Source organism: Neofelis nebulosa, chromosome 5, assembly GCF_028018385.1.
Source record: "Neofelis nebulosa isolate mNeoNeb1 chromosome 5, mNeoNeb1.pri, whole genome shotgun sequence".
Classification (NCBI taxonomy): domain Eukaryota; kingdom Metazoa; phylum Chordata; class Mammalia; order Carnivora; family Felidae; genus Neofelis; species Neofelis nebulosa.
In genome coordinates this window covers 87,672,357-87,684,413 of record NC_080786.1, presented here as the reverse complement: position 1 = coordinate 87,684,413, position 12,057 = coordinate 87,672,357, and the positions used below count along the sequence as shown (strand labels likewise).

General features: G+C 49.3%; 1 protein-coding gene across 9 annotated transcripts in view; it reads right to left on the bottom strand.

Moving 5' to 3' along the window:
* The window catches only part of TNK2 (tyrosine kinase non receptor 2), a 46,842-nt gene that overhangs the window by 24,658 nt on the left and 10,127 nt on the right, over positions 1-12,057 (bottom strand). The window contains exon 1 of one of the 9 annotated variants that reach the window (XM_058731013.1): positions 2,110-2,134. The exons of 3 other annotated variants lie outside the window; for them this stretch is intronic. Coding sequence is in view for 5 of the 6 variants with exons in the window: in XM_058731020.1 (XP_058587003.1) it covers positions 1,401-1,454 (54 nt within the window). In the remaining variant the exon portion in view is untranslated. Of the gene's footprint in view, positions 1-1,400; positions 1,524-2,109; positions 2,135-12,057 lie in introns of those variants that run through there. 5 more of the 9 variants (XM_058731020.1, XM_058731008.1, XM_058731023.1 and 2 more) reach the window with 5 other exon arrangements.

Here is a 12,057-nt window from a genome sequence, read left to right as displayed (position 1 = left end):
CAGACACACCTGACAGCTGCAGGAAGTCCTCACAGGCTCCCTCAGCAACCCCTCCCCCCATCAGCAGCCATGTCCAGAGAGCCCGTTTCTTGTACACTGTTCTCTTGTCCCTATCCAGCTGGCTACCAGCTCTGGGAACCCCAGCTGGATGGTGGGGCAGACAGCTGGGTGAGAGTTTTGGGGAGTTAGCATCTTAGGCTCTCTTTCCAGGGCCTCTCTTAGTGCCCAGACTTCTTAGCAGGGAGGTTACCTAAAAGGTCAGCCATTTCCTGGTCCAGCCCTGTGGAGGGGTAGGGGGTGTGGGTGTTGGGGGACATGCCAGCTCTCAAGTTCTCAGTCCCTCCTCCTCATCCCTGTGTCATCTACCACACAAAGCTCGTGGATCCAGCCAGGTATAGCCTCCCCTTGGTCCAGTGAATCACCAGTCTGAGGCTGGGGTCAGAGCTAATAGACAAGGTAAGGCCGGGCTGAGATCACACTGGAAATGACTTTTCCCAAAACCCTGGCAGACAATGCCCTTGGCTCAGAGAAGCCTACTGCCTACTTCCCACCAGGCACCACCCTGAAGGAGCCCCAGGGACCTGACTTTAGGGGACAATTTAAGCAAAATTACTCCCTCTACCGCAAAAGGGAGGCTGCTGGATCAGAATGGCCAGATTAAAGAGTCTAGCCACCCCCAAAAGATGTGTCCCAAATCATTCAGAACCCCATGCCTGACTCTTCCCTTAGACCTTGGGTAAGAACAAGCCTCAGCAACTTGGTCAGCAATCCAGCTGCAAAAGGCTGTGAGGAAAAGCAAAGCCTGGTCAGAGCTCAGGCCACTTCTTGGACCCCTTCTCTCAGACCAGGAAAACAACCTCCACCTTTTCTGTCCCCATTAGTCCTGTCAGCTATCGCCCTCTGCCGACCAAGAGAGAAAGTGCTTGATCTCCAAGCAGAAGGGAAGCAGCCCCACGAATAACGATCATATTTCCTAAAGCAAATAAGGGCATTTAGCTTGATATGCATATTCAAAAGTAAGCAGGAATGTCCAGGGAACAAGGACTCAGTGCCCATAAAAGACTACACCCAAAGCCTGGTACTGCTTCTGGTGCTCCCACCGGGTGTTGAAGAAAGCCCAAAAGGCAATTTAACTGGGTCCCAGAGAAACCAGAGACACTGAGGCAGGTGGCAGCATCAGTAATTTCCCACCACTGACTTGCCCCTCACCCACCACATACACACACAAACACCTCATTACCCAGCCTCTCAATCCCCAGGATCTGTCCTGGGGCCCAGAAGCACAGACGCCCCTCACTCCTGAGAGGCTGCTGCGGAGCAGGGCTGGGCCCTCAGCTCATTGGCAGATGATGGGGTCTAGGACCCAGCTACCTGGCTATCCCCCAGGCCTCTCCCATTACCTGCTGTCCCTCCTCACCCCCAGCCAGGCGCTGATATGCAGATCTCTCCCCCATGGCACCCAAACTCCCGGGCGTTAGAGCCAGGGAGGAGAGCAGAGCCCTCCCGCAGCCCCCGCCCCTCCAGCGGCACCGGCAGCGGCAGCGTCACTGCCCTGCGTCCCGAGGGGCCGGGCCTCCAGCATCCTCCAGAAGGAGGGCAGGGGCTGCTTGAGCGCCTCAACCGAGAAGGCCGGTCCGTACCCCACAGCATACCCACCCATAGCCTCATATCCACCGCTGGTTGGCCAGTGCCCGAGCCGAGCCCGGATGGTTGGATGGTCGCCGTCACCTATGCCGGGCCTGCGACCGGCCCCTCCCCCAATCGCGTCCCCAGCCTCCATTCCAAGGAGCCGCCGCCTCTCGCCTCTCCGCAGCACCACCTGCTGACCCCCGGAGACATCCAGGTGCCTCGACCCCACCTCCACTGACCGCAGGGCCACAGCTCCCCTCAGCCCCTTGGCTACCTCCATGATCCCCGAGCTCCACTGTCACCAATTAGGTCCTGGGGAATCAAGACCTCCCACATGAGGAGGTCCATCCAAGAGGCTCACAGAAAAGGAGCCCCATCCTGACTCGGCCTGAGACCCCCCCCCCCCACTCCGTTCACTGGGGCCTGAAGCCTATCTCCCCAATCCGCCTGGCTTCCACCAAGCTCCAAGCATGCGCCCACCTGCCGGACTCCCTGCCGCTCCACTCCGCACTCCACTGCACTCCACTTGCTCAGCGCCCCGAGAACCTGCCCAGTCGTAGAAGCCACGCCTCCGGCACCAGGAGGGAGACCACAGCCCGCCCCTGCCCCACGCCTCTTCCCAGCCCGGCCTTGACATCTCCCTAGCCTCCCCGTCCTCCTCCCCCAAGACTGCACAGGCTGTGCGCACGGGAGCTCAGGGCAGGGCACAGTGCTGGGGCTGACCTCTGGCCTCAGAAGAGTGCCTCGAGTGCCCACACTCCCCGCCGTAGGAGCTGCTCCAACACGTGCCCACGCCGGGCTCTGCCACCCAGCACTGGGGCGAGGCCATTGCCTAGTGATCAGGAAGTCCTACTGCAGAGGCTCCTCCTCTCCCTCCCGCCCTGAGGGCTTCAAGGCGCCCCACGCACACCCTTTCATTGTGCTGGCATCTGAAGCATCCACTGACTCCTTAGTACCAGGTATTTAGGGCTGAGCTCAGGGCACCCTCCACTTCTGGGAGGGTTGGGGCAGAGGAGGAGGGAGATGCTGAGACACCTGCCCTCCCATCAACCAACTCAACCTTGAGGCTAAGGAAAGGGACCCCAGGAGGATACTGGGTGAGTTCCTATAAGGCTCAATCTCCTCACAAGTTCCTTCACCTTGAAGTATGCTGAGGTAGGGGATGACCCGCCAGGCAGGAGATCTAATCCAGGCAGAAGTCCCTGGGTATCTTACAGCAGCTATAGCAGTTTTGTGGGAAGCTGCAAGAACCCAGCCAAAGTCAGGAAGCTGTCCTGACCCAAAGTCAGAGAAAAAGAGCATGAAAATGCCAGGCCCATCCATTCTTCCCTTCACTGGATGAATGGTATGATCCAAATTATTCCTCCTTCCTGCTTTCTCCCTATCTCCTCCCCACCCCCCACCCATTACCCTCCCTTCCTAATGCCATCCTGCCAAGATTCCCACAGGATCCAAACTACCTTTAGGACTTGGGGGATCTACCCTACATGTATACCCCTGTAGTCTACAACTTGCCCCCATATCTCTAAAGAGAGATGGGAGTGGCCAGGAACCAGCTTGCCTCTGCTGTCCACTCCCCTCCCCCAGCCTCTCCAGCAGCATCAGTGAAGTGACAAATCCACACTGAGGAGCAGACATGACATGTAATTTCCGGCCAAGAGATTTTTCCAAAACAATCTACCGTATTCTTGGGAATATATGCCAACCTCACCTCCAAGCCAGCCCTCTCCACCCCTGCCCTCCCTCTTCTCTAAGCTCTAGAGGGAAAACAACATATTGGGAGGAAGGGGGGGGGGGTGCTTATAGTTCCTCTCCCAGCCAGAGGATTATCTTGCCTCCACATGCCAGCCCCACAAAGCCCAGTCAACTTCAACTCACCCCTCCATACACAGGCCCCAAACTTCTGGACCAAGGCCAGGCTGGCTCCCCTTGGGACCTCATCCCAGAGGGAACTGCACCAAGCAACCCCACACCTTCAGGTCAGCCCAGTTCTGACATCACACAGATCTGGGGAGGAGGCTGGCCTGGGGCCAATGGAGAGAGGGGGTGATTCAGACACACACCATGGCTGTCCACACCCTCTCCATCTCCAGGACACAGGGGCCCACTCCCTCCCAGGAGAGCTTGGCAGCTGTGGTTCTGAGGAGAGGCAAAGCTGAGGCATATTTGCTAGTGGTGCTGGGCCCATAGGCCCCAAGTCTAGCCCTGGAGCCTCTTTCCCGTCCTCCTTAACTATCGATATTTCCCCAAGACTTCTGAACTCACCCTTCCTTCTCTTCTCAGTGGATGCTCTGCTCCCTGGGGGGTCACTTCCTCTCCCTCCCCTGCCCCAGGGCTCCAATTACCGTGTGCTGTCTGTCTTTATTTCTGACCACCTGAAGCTCTAGGCCCACATTTACAGACATTTACAGGACAGCTCCACCAGGAGGATGCACAAGTACCACAAATTCTGTATAACCATACTGAGCTCATCATCACCCCCTTCAACTTAGCTAAGGCATGCTCCTATATCCCAACTGAAAATATCACAAGCCAATGCCAGCCACCCAGGCTAGAAACCTCACCCCTGGCCCCCCTGCAACTATAACTTCCTACCTTCCTCACTGGGCAGGACACAAAATCTTGTGTCTGCCTCCTCATTAGTCCTCCCAATGAATACCATTAGGATCAAGAGTCAGACCAGATCTGAAATCTTGGCTCTGTCACTTTGTACTTGAGCAACTTTTGGGCAAATACCTTAACCTCTAAGACTCAATTTCCTCTCCTGTAAAATGGGAAGAAATAGCAGCACCTCCTTCACAGAGTGCAGATTCAATGAGATAATGAACAGCACACTTAGCACAGCACCTGGCACACAGCTGCCTATTGCTATTATTGTCATCTGAAGTCCCTCCTCTGCTTCTATCCTTCTGTAACTCCTCATTGAGCCAAATACAAGGCCCTTCAAGATCCTCCCCTTGCCTATTTGTCCACCACCTCCATACCTCATCATTTTCTTCAAATGTCCATATTCCAGCCAAATTAAATACTTGCCCTTCCCTACACACACTCCCTTCTTTAATTTTTTTTAATGTTTTTGAGAGAGACAGAGACACAGAGACAGCAGGGGAGGGGGCAGAGAGAAAGGGAGACACAGAATCCCAAACAGGCTCCAGGCTCTGAGCTGTCAGCACAGAGCCCAACACGGGGCTTGAACCCACAGACCCTGAGATCATGACCCTGAACCGAAGCTGGACGCTTAACCGATGAGCCATCTAGGCGCCCCACTCCCTTCTTGAATCTTAATGTTTCAGGGTGCCTGGGTGGCTCAGTCAATTAAGTATCTGACTCTTGATTTCAGCTCAAGTCATGATCTCAGTTCGTGAGTTAGAGCCTCATATTGGGCTCTGTGCTGACAGTGTGGAGCCTGCTTGGGATTCTCTCTTTCTCCCTCTCTCTGCCCCTTTCCCACTTGCTCTTTCTTTCTCTCTCTCTCTCTCTCTCTCTCTCTCAAAAATAAAGAAAACTTTAGAAAAAAAAGAACATTTCTCATTTAAAAATTTTTAATGTCTCTGAGCTATTCTCTTTGTGACGGTCCTTCTCTTTGTCTACATGATGAATTCCAACACATCCCCCAAGACCCATGTCATCTCCTCTGTAAATTGCCATTTCCTACCTCTAAATGGTTATTTTTGCTATGCTTCCCATGTTATTCCGTTAAAATAATATTTGAAAACAGGAATGGTATAAACACACAATACAGTTAACTCTTGAACAACATGGGTTTGAATTGTGCAGGTCCACTAATGTGTGAATTTTTTCAATACGGTACAGTACAATGTATTTTCTCTTATGATTTTCTTAACAACAACCTTTTCTTTTCTCCAGTTTACTTTGTTCTAAGACTATAGTACATAATACATATAAAATGTAAAATATGTGCTGTTTATGTTATTGGTTAAGTTTTCCACTCAACCGTGGGCTATCAGTAGTTCAGTTTTTGGGGAGTCAAAAGTTATATGCAGATTTTAGACTGTGTGAGAGGTCAGCACTCCTAGCCCCCACGTGTTCAACAGTCAACTATAGTGTAGTACATGTGGAAAATAGCCAAATCAATGTATAATTTTCAAATTATTCATCACATTCTGATCCTTAAAGGCTCACTGTTCTTATAGCATTCTGTATCAATATATAATTCTACTGAGAGATTCTATGTACACACCTCTACTGTAGTTTGTACCCTGTAAAGTAACCAGCTGTTTTTATCTATCAACTTGAAGGCAGAAGCTGGCAAGGTATCTGGTCAAAAAGAGTTTGCTGAAAGAGACTTAAAACCCATAAGATGGACACTGGAGAAAGGGGGCCTGCTTTACTTCCAGAGGGTATCAGAAATAAGCCTCATTCCCCCACCCCACCCCCGCCCAGGCTTTGCTCCCTCCCAGTATTTCTAATCCAGAAAAGCAAGCACCTTCATAGAAAGAGGGGCTGCCAATCTCATTACAGCCACTCCAGTCCCAGTAAGCTACTTTGCTCCCACAAAGCCGTTTCAGCACCAGGGATGACAAGGCCAGTCAGTTGCTTATGCAGAGGGAGGGCCAGGAATCGGCCTTCTGCAGAAGGCTGCATTCTCACTAGACTGCAGGGACAGCTGGGGTAGGCGATACAACAATGTTGATGGGAAGGAAGCTCAGTTTGTCAGGCATCCCAGCCTCACCACGGGGGTCAAGGGAGTAACAGGGTGGGAAGGCAGGGCACAGAAGCAGGGACCCAGATCAGATACAGGGACCCACTATGCCTCATCTTCGACTCCAACAGAAAAGGAGGTGTGACTTTCAGAGAAGAAAGGAAAAAAATCTACCTTTACACAGAACCTATCCACTATATAGACCCACATTGAACTCAACACCTCCCCACATGTACCAACTTGATCTTGAAAGTATTTAGTTGCTGTTTCATGCTCCAGCGGCTCAAGATTGGCATGCCAACCCTGACACTCAGAGACAGGACACTGAGAGCCCTAACACATTCCTGGAGCACTCCTCCCACCAACAAAACCCTACTCAGGTGTGACAGAGGATAAATTCCGGCAGCTGTCCGGGTCTGTTGCACATGCACACCACGCACGCCCTGGTGCCAGGGCTCGGATGCAGGGCACTGCAGAGAGCTGCCTCTTGCCAATCCTCTGGCCCAGGCATCATCACAACACCAAGCAATGCAGTGACTCCCGGGAACGGAGGAAGGATGCAGCACAGCTCCCAGCAGCCAGCCACTCCCAGAGCTCTTCTAGGGCTGGGGCTGCGCAGAGGCTGCCTGGCTGGTCCTCTGCCTGCTGGCTCAGGCCTCACCCCACCCCCACCCCTTCAGCAAGAGCCTAGAGCTGAAGGGGCCTATTGTTGAGCCCTGGAGGTGGGGTGGGGAAAGAAGCCAGAGCTGTGAATGGTACAGCATTTATTCTGCAAGAGGGACTGCTCATCCCCTCTGGACCATGTCCATACCAGAACCCCAGGAGCTAGCAACACCCAGTGAAGGACAGGCTGCAGGGCCCAGGAGACAAAGGGACTGAACCCAGGAGTAAAAGAAATGTTGGACTACCTTCCCACTATATCCTGCCTATCCATTTTAGCAATAAAGAAACTGAGATCCTAAAAGGGGAAGGGACTTGTGAAACAAGGCACTTACGGAGCTATCTTTGGAAACAGATCCCTAGGAACTAGGGGAGATCAATAGTTCAGAGCGGTGGTGATTGTAGACACAGAGGAGCAGCCATACCAAGGTCAGGGATTAGTAAACGTAAGGACCCAGGAAGAGGAGGCCCTGACTTATTAGAAGACACAGCATACAGGAGACAGGCAGAGACAGGAAGAGCCCACTGTTCTTACACCCAGCTAAGGCCCTTGGCTCGGGGCTCCTAGGAGATACAGCTGCTGAAGGAAGAGACTAAGCCAAAACTCTCACTCCAAACCCCGCCTCAGTCACTCACCATGCACCTTCTATGTGCTCACTCTGTGTTAGGGTTTTGGGGAAATAGGAAAGGGAAGTTATGTTCTGGGTCCTCAAGAAGACACTATGTGCAGGTTCTTTTATTTTTTTTAATAGAAAGCAATGTTTTTTTTATCTATTTACTTACTTTTATTTTTTTTAGTGAGTTCTAAGCCCAATGTGGGACTTGAACTCACAACACCAAGATCAAAGAGTTGCACACTCTACCAACTGAGCCAGCCAGGGATCCCTACATGCAGTTCTTTAAAAGCTTTATCTTCACTAACTGATTAAAAACTTCCCCTTATTACTCTACATTATCCCCATTTTACAGATGAAGAAATTGACGTTCTGAGGAAGTGACCAAGGTCATGCAGAGAGTAAGAGCTGAAGCCAGGATTCAGTCCATATACAAATGCATACTAAATTTCTTGGCTCAATGACACGAGCCCACGGAGGGCAGAGTTACAGTCCTATTCATTAAATATATACTGGATATTGAATGAATTCATGGATTCTATGAGGAAGTTTAAAGAGGGGACAGAGGTTCCAGGAAAAAAACCAGTAAATTGCACACATGCACATAATTCCATTCCTTCTCAAAACCCCTCCAAAACTACATTTTTAAAGAGAATTTATTTTTCTAAAGAGAATTTTAAAAAAAATATATTTATTTATTTTTGAGAGAGACAGCACACAAATGAGCAGAGGAGGGGCAGAGAGGATCTGAGCAGAGGAGAGAGGATCTGAAGCAGTCTCTGAATTATCAGCACAGAGCCTGACATGGGGCTCAAACCCACAAACCACAAGATCATGACCCGAGCCGAAGTTGGATGTTTAACCAACTGAGCCACCCAGGCGCCCCTCAAGAGAAATTTTTTGAATGGCAGAGGAAACAACCACAACAAGCTGGAAAGCAGATGATGGGCCAGCAACAACTGGGAGCAGAACCTAAAAAAAAAAAGCCACAACTCCCAAGGTGAGAAGCACCTGAATGATCCCACAGAATCCTCAAATGGCCTGGGAATTTGAAGCCCCAGAAACCCCTACAAGAAGAAGAGGTGAGAGAGGGAAGTGCTAAAAATATAGAGGATTATTTATTTTTTAAAAATTTTTTTTTTCAACGTTTTTTTATTTATTTTTGGGACAGAGAGAGACAGAGCATGAACGGGGGAGGGGCAGAGAGAGAGGGAGACACAGAATCGGAAACAGGCTCCAGGCTCCGAGCCATCAGCCCAGAGCCTGACGCGGGGCTCGAACTCACGGGCCGCGAGATCGTGACCTGGCTGAAGTCGGACGCTTAACCGACTGCGCCACCCAGGCGCCCCAAGGATTATTTAAAAGCTATTTAAGAAGCAGTAAGACCCCACCACCAGCACCACCATACTCCTTCCCCAATACAGAGCCACTGGGTGACTGTCCCTTTACCACCCTGCAAAAAACAGGGATTTCCCTACAGTGGATAAATGGAACATCTTGAGACTGGCACAGTGGGCTTCATGGAAGATGGCAAGGGGGTGGGAGGGAGCAGCAGGCAGGTGCTACATCCCAAACAAGGAAAGCATGCATGGATGTTGAGATCCCAAACCCCTTCTCAACTTGCTCCTGGAACATGGAGCCAGGCTTCCACATCTTGGCAGGAGACACAAGTGTCTTTTCTGGCGACTCTGACCTGGCCAAGAAAGATATAAAGATACCAACACTAGGAGTTCCCAACAAATGGCCCATCTAGGTCACCACACAAAGACGCTCCATCAACAAGACCATTCAGTGCTGTAGTTCCCCATCCTCCGTTGAGAGCAGACAACACAAAATTACCAGACACCCAAGACAAGCCTCTAACATGGAAGAGAGAGAGCAAAACACACAGAAAAAAGCAACCAAGAGGGAACAGACTATGCAGAAGAAAATTTCAGACCAAAAAATGCTCATTAATATACCCTCAGAGACAAGATAGTGTATCTTCAAAATAAGAACAGGATATTATTGGGAAACAAAAAATTACAAACACAATAGGTGACATACAAAATTCAACAGATCCATCCCCAACCCACCCAGCAGAGTCTGGCCCATGGCAGGTGCTCGCTCATAAATACCTGTTGAATGGATAAATGAGGTAGTGATTCTCAAACTTTAATGCACATACAGATCACCTGGGGATATTGTTAAACTGCAGATACAGATTCCATGGATATGGGGTAGGGCCTAAGATTCTCCATTTCTAACAAGCTGCCAAGTGACACATGTTTTGGTCCAGTAGACCGCACTCTGAGAAGCAAGGGTCTTCAATAAACTCTGGAGGAGGGGCGCCTGGGTGGCGCAGTCGGTTAAGCGTCCGACTTCAGCCAGGTCACGATCTCGCGGCCCGTGAGTTCGAGCCCCGCGTCAGGCTCTGGGCTGATGGCTCGGAGCCTGGAGCCTGTTTCCGATTCTGTGTCTCCCTCTCTCTCTGCCCCTCCCCCGTTCATGCTCTGTCTCTCTCTGTCCCAAAAATAAATAAAAAACGTTGAAAAAAAAAAAAAATTAAAAAAAATAAAATAAAATAAAATAAAAAAAAAAAAAAAAAAAAAAAAAAACCTCTGGAGGTGCTCTTTGCCCTGGCTATGCATTAAAATCACCTTGGAGTTAGGAAAGTGTCAATGTGTAGACCCCACCCACTGAGATTCTAATCAACTTGACCTAGGTGAGACTGAGGTGTCATTTTTTTTTTTTTTTTAATTTTTTTTTTCAACATTTTTTATTTATTTTTGGGACAGAGAGAGACAGAGCATGAACGGGGGAGGGGCAGAGAGAGAGGGAGACACAGAATCGGAAACAGGCTCCAGGCTCCGAGCCATCAGCCCAGAGCCTGACGCGGGGCTCGAACTCACGGACCGCGAGATCGTGACCTGGCTGAAGTCGGACGCTTAACCGACTGCGCCACCCAGGCGCCCCGAGGTGTCATTTTTTTTGAGAGAGAGAGAGAGAGGCAGCGCACAAGTGCACACGCAAGCCGGGGAGGGGCAGAAGGAGAGGGAGGGAGAGAATCTTAAGCAGGCTCCACACTCAGCATGTGGAGCCTAATCCGGAGCTCAATTTCACAACAGTCAGATCATGACCTGAGCTGAAATCAAGAGTTAGATACTTAAATGACTGATTGTGCCACCCAGGCATCCCTGAGGCATATCTTTTTTTTTTTTTTTAATTTATTTTAAGTTTATTTATTTTGAGAGACAGAGAACAGAGGAGGGGCAGAGAGAGAGGGAGAGAGAGAATCCCAGGCAGGCTCTGTGCTGTCAACGTGGAGCCTGATGTGGGGCTCGAACTCATGAACAGTGAGATCATGACCTGAGCTGAAACCAAGAAGTGGATGCTTAACCAAATGAGCCACCCAGGTGCCCCCTGAGACATCGCAGTTTGAAGCCTCTTCAGATGAATCCAGACTGGGGTTGAATACCATTGCTCTGTAGAAAGCTTGTAATTGTGCCAATTCGTTTGACCTGGCCAGAACAGTCCTGTTCTCAGATGTTCTCTCCCATTATTGACACTGACCACTCTCTCAAAGGCCCTTCTCATCATAGCCATGAGCATCAGTTTATGGGACTACTTATTATACTGATAGTGATTCTCAATTCTGAGTCCCATTAATATGGATGAAAAAAATCATTCTACTGAATTCTCAATAAATTCATTCTGAGAGTGCTTTCCTTATTAAATTCTCACACTTAATCTAATTTTTTGTTACCCTTGACCTTGAAACTTTATCAGGTTAATAAGCCCTTTGGGGAAGGAGGTTTTGTTTTTGTTTTTGTTTTTTAGTGAAATGTGGATAATTCCCTAATCAAAAATCCTAACCCATTCTCCCAAGGTTTCTATTACTAAAGTTGAATTTAGTAGTTTTGTGTCTACCTCATCCATGTCACACATGGGAGAAAATAGTATCAACAGACATTTACTGCTATCATAGTTGCTAAAACTACAATAGAAGGGATGGAAGATAAAGTTCAGATCTTCTGCAACAGAGAACAAAAGACACAAAGATGGCAAACAGGAGAGCAAAAAAAAAAAAAAAGAAAAAAGAAAACCAGATGATCAGTATAAGAAGGTCCAATATCTAAACAAAAGGAGCTCAGAGAGACAGAGAGAGAGAGAGAGAGAGATGACCAAAATAATACAAGAAAACTTCCCAGACTTGAAGTACAAGTTTCCAAACTAAAAGGGTTCACTGAGCATACAGCACAAGTTGAAAACAGACCCACACTAAGCTACTTAATTAGGAAATCATTACAAAACACAATACTGGAGATAAAGAGAAGATCCTACACACTTTGGGGCAAGGGAGAGGGTCCCACACAGGATTTGGAGTGACCTTAGACTTCAGTGTTAATTCTAGAATCTAAAAGCAACATCCTCCAGATGTGAAGGAAAGCAATTTCCAACCTAGATCTTTATATTCAGCTGAGTGAATAGCAGGCTGGCAAGGTCTCCAAA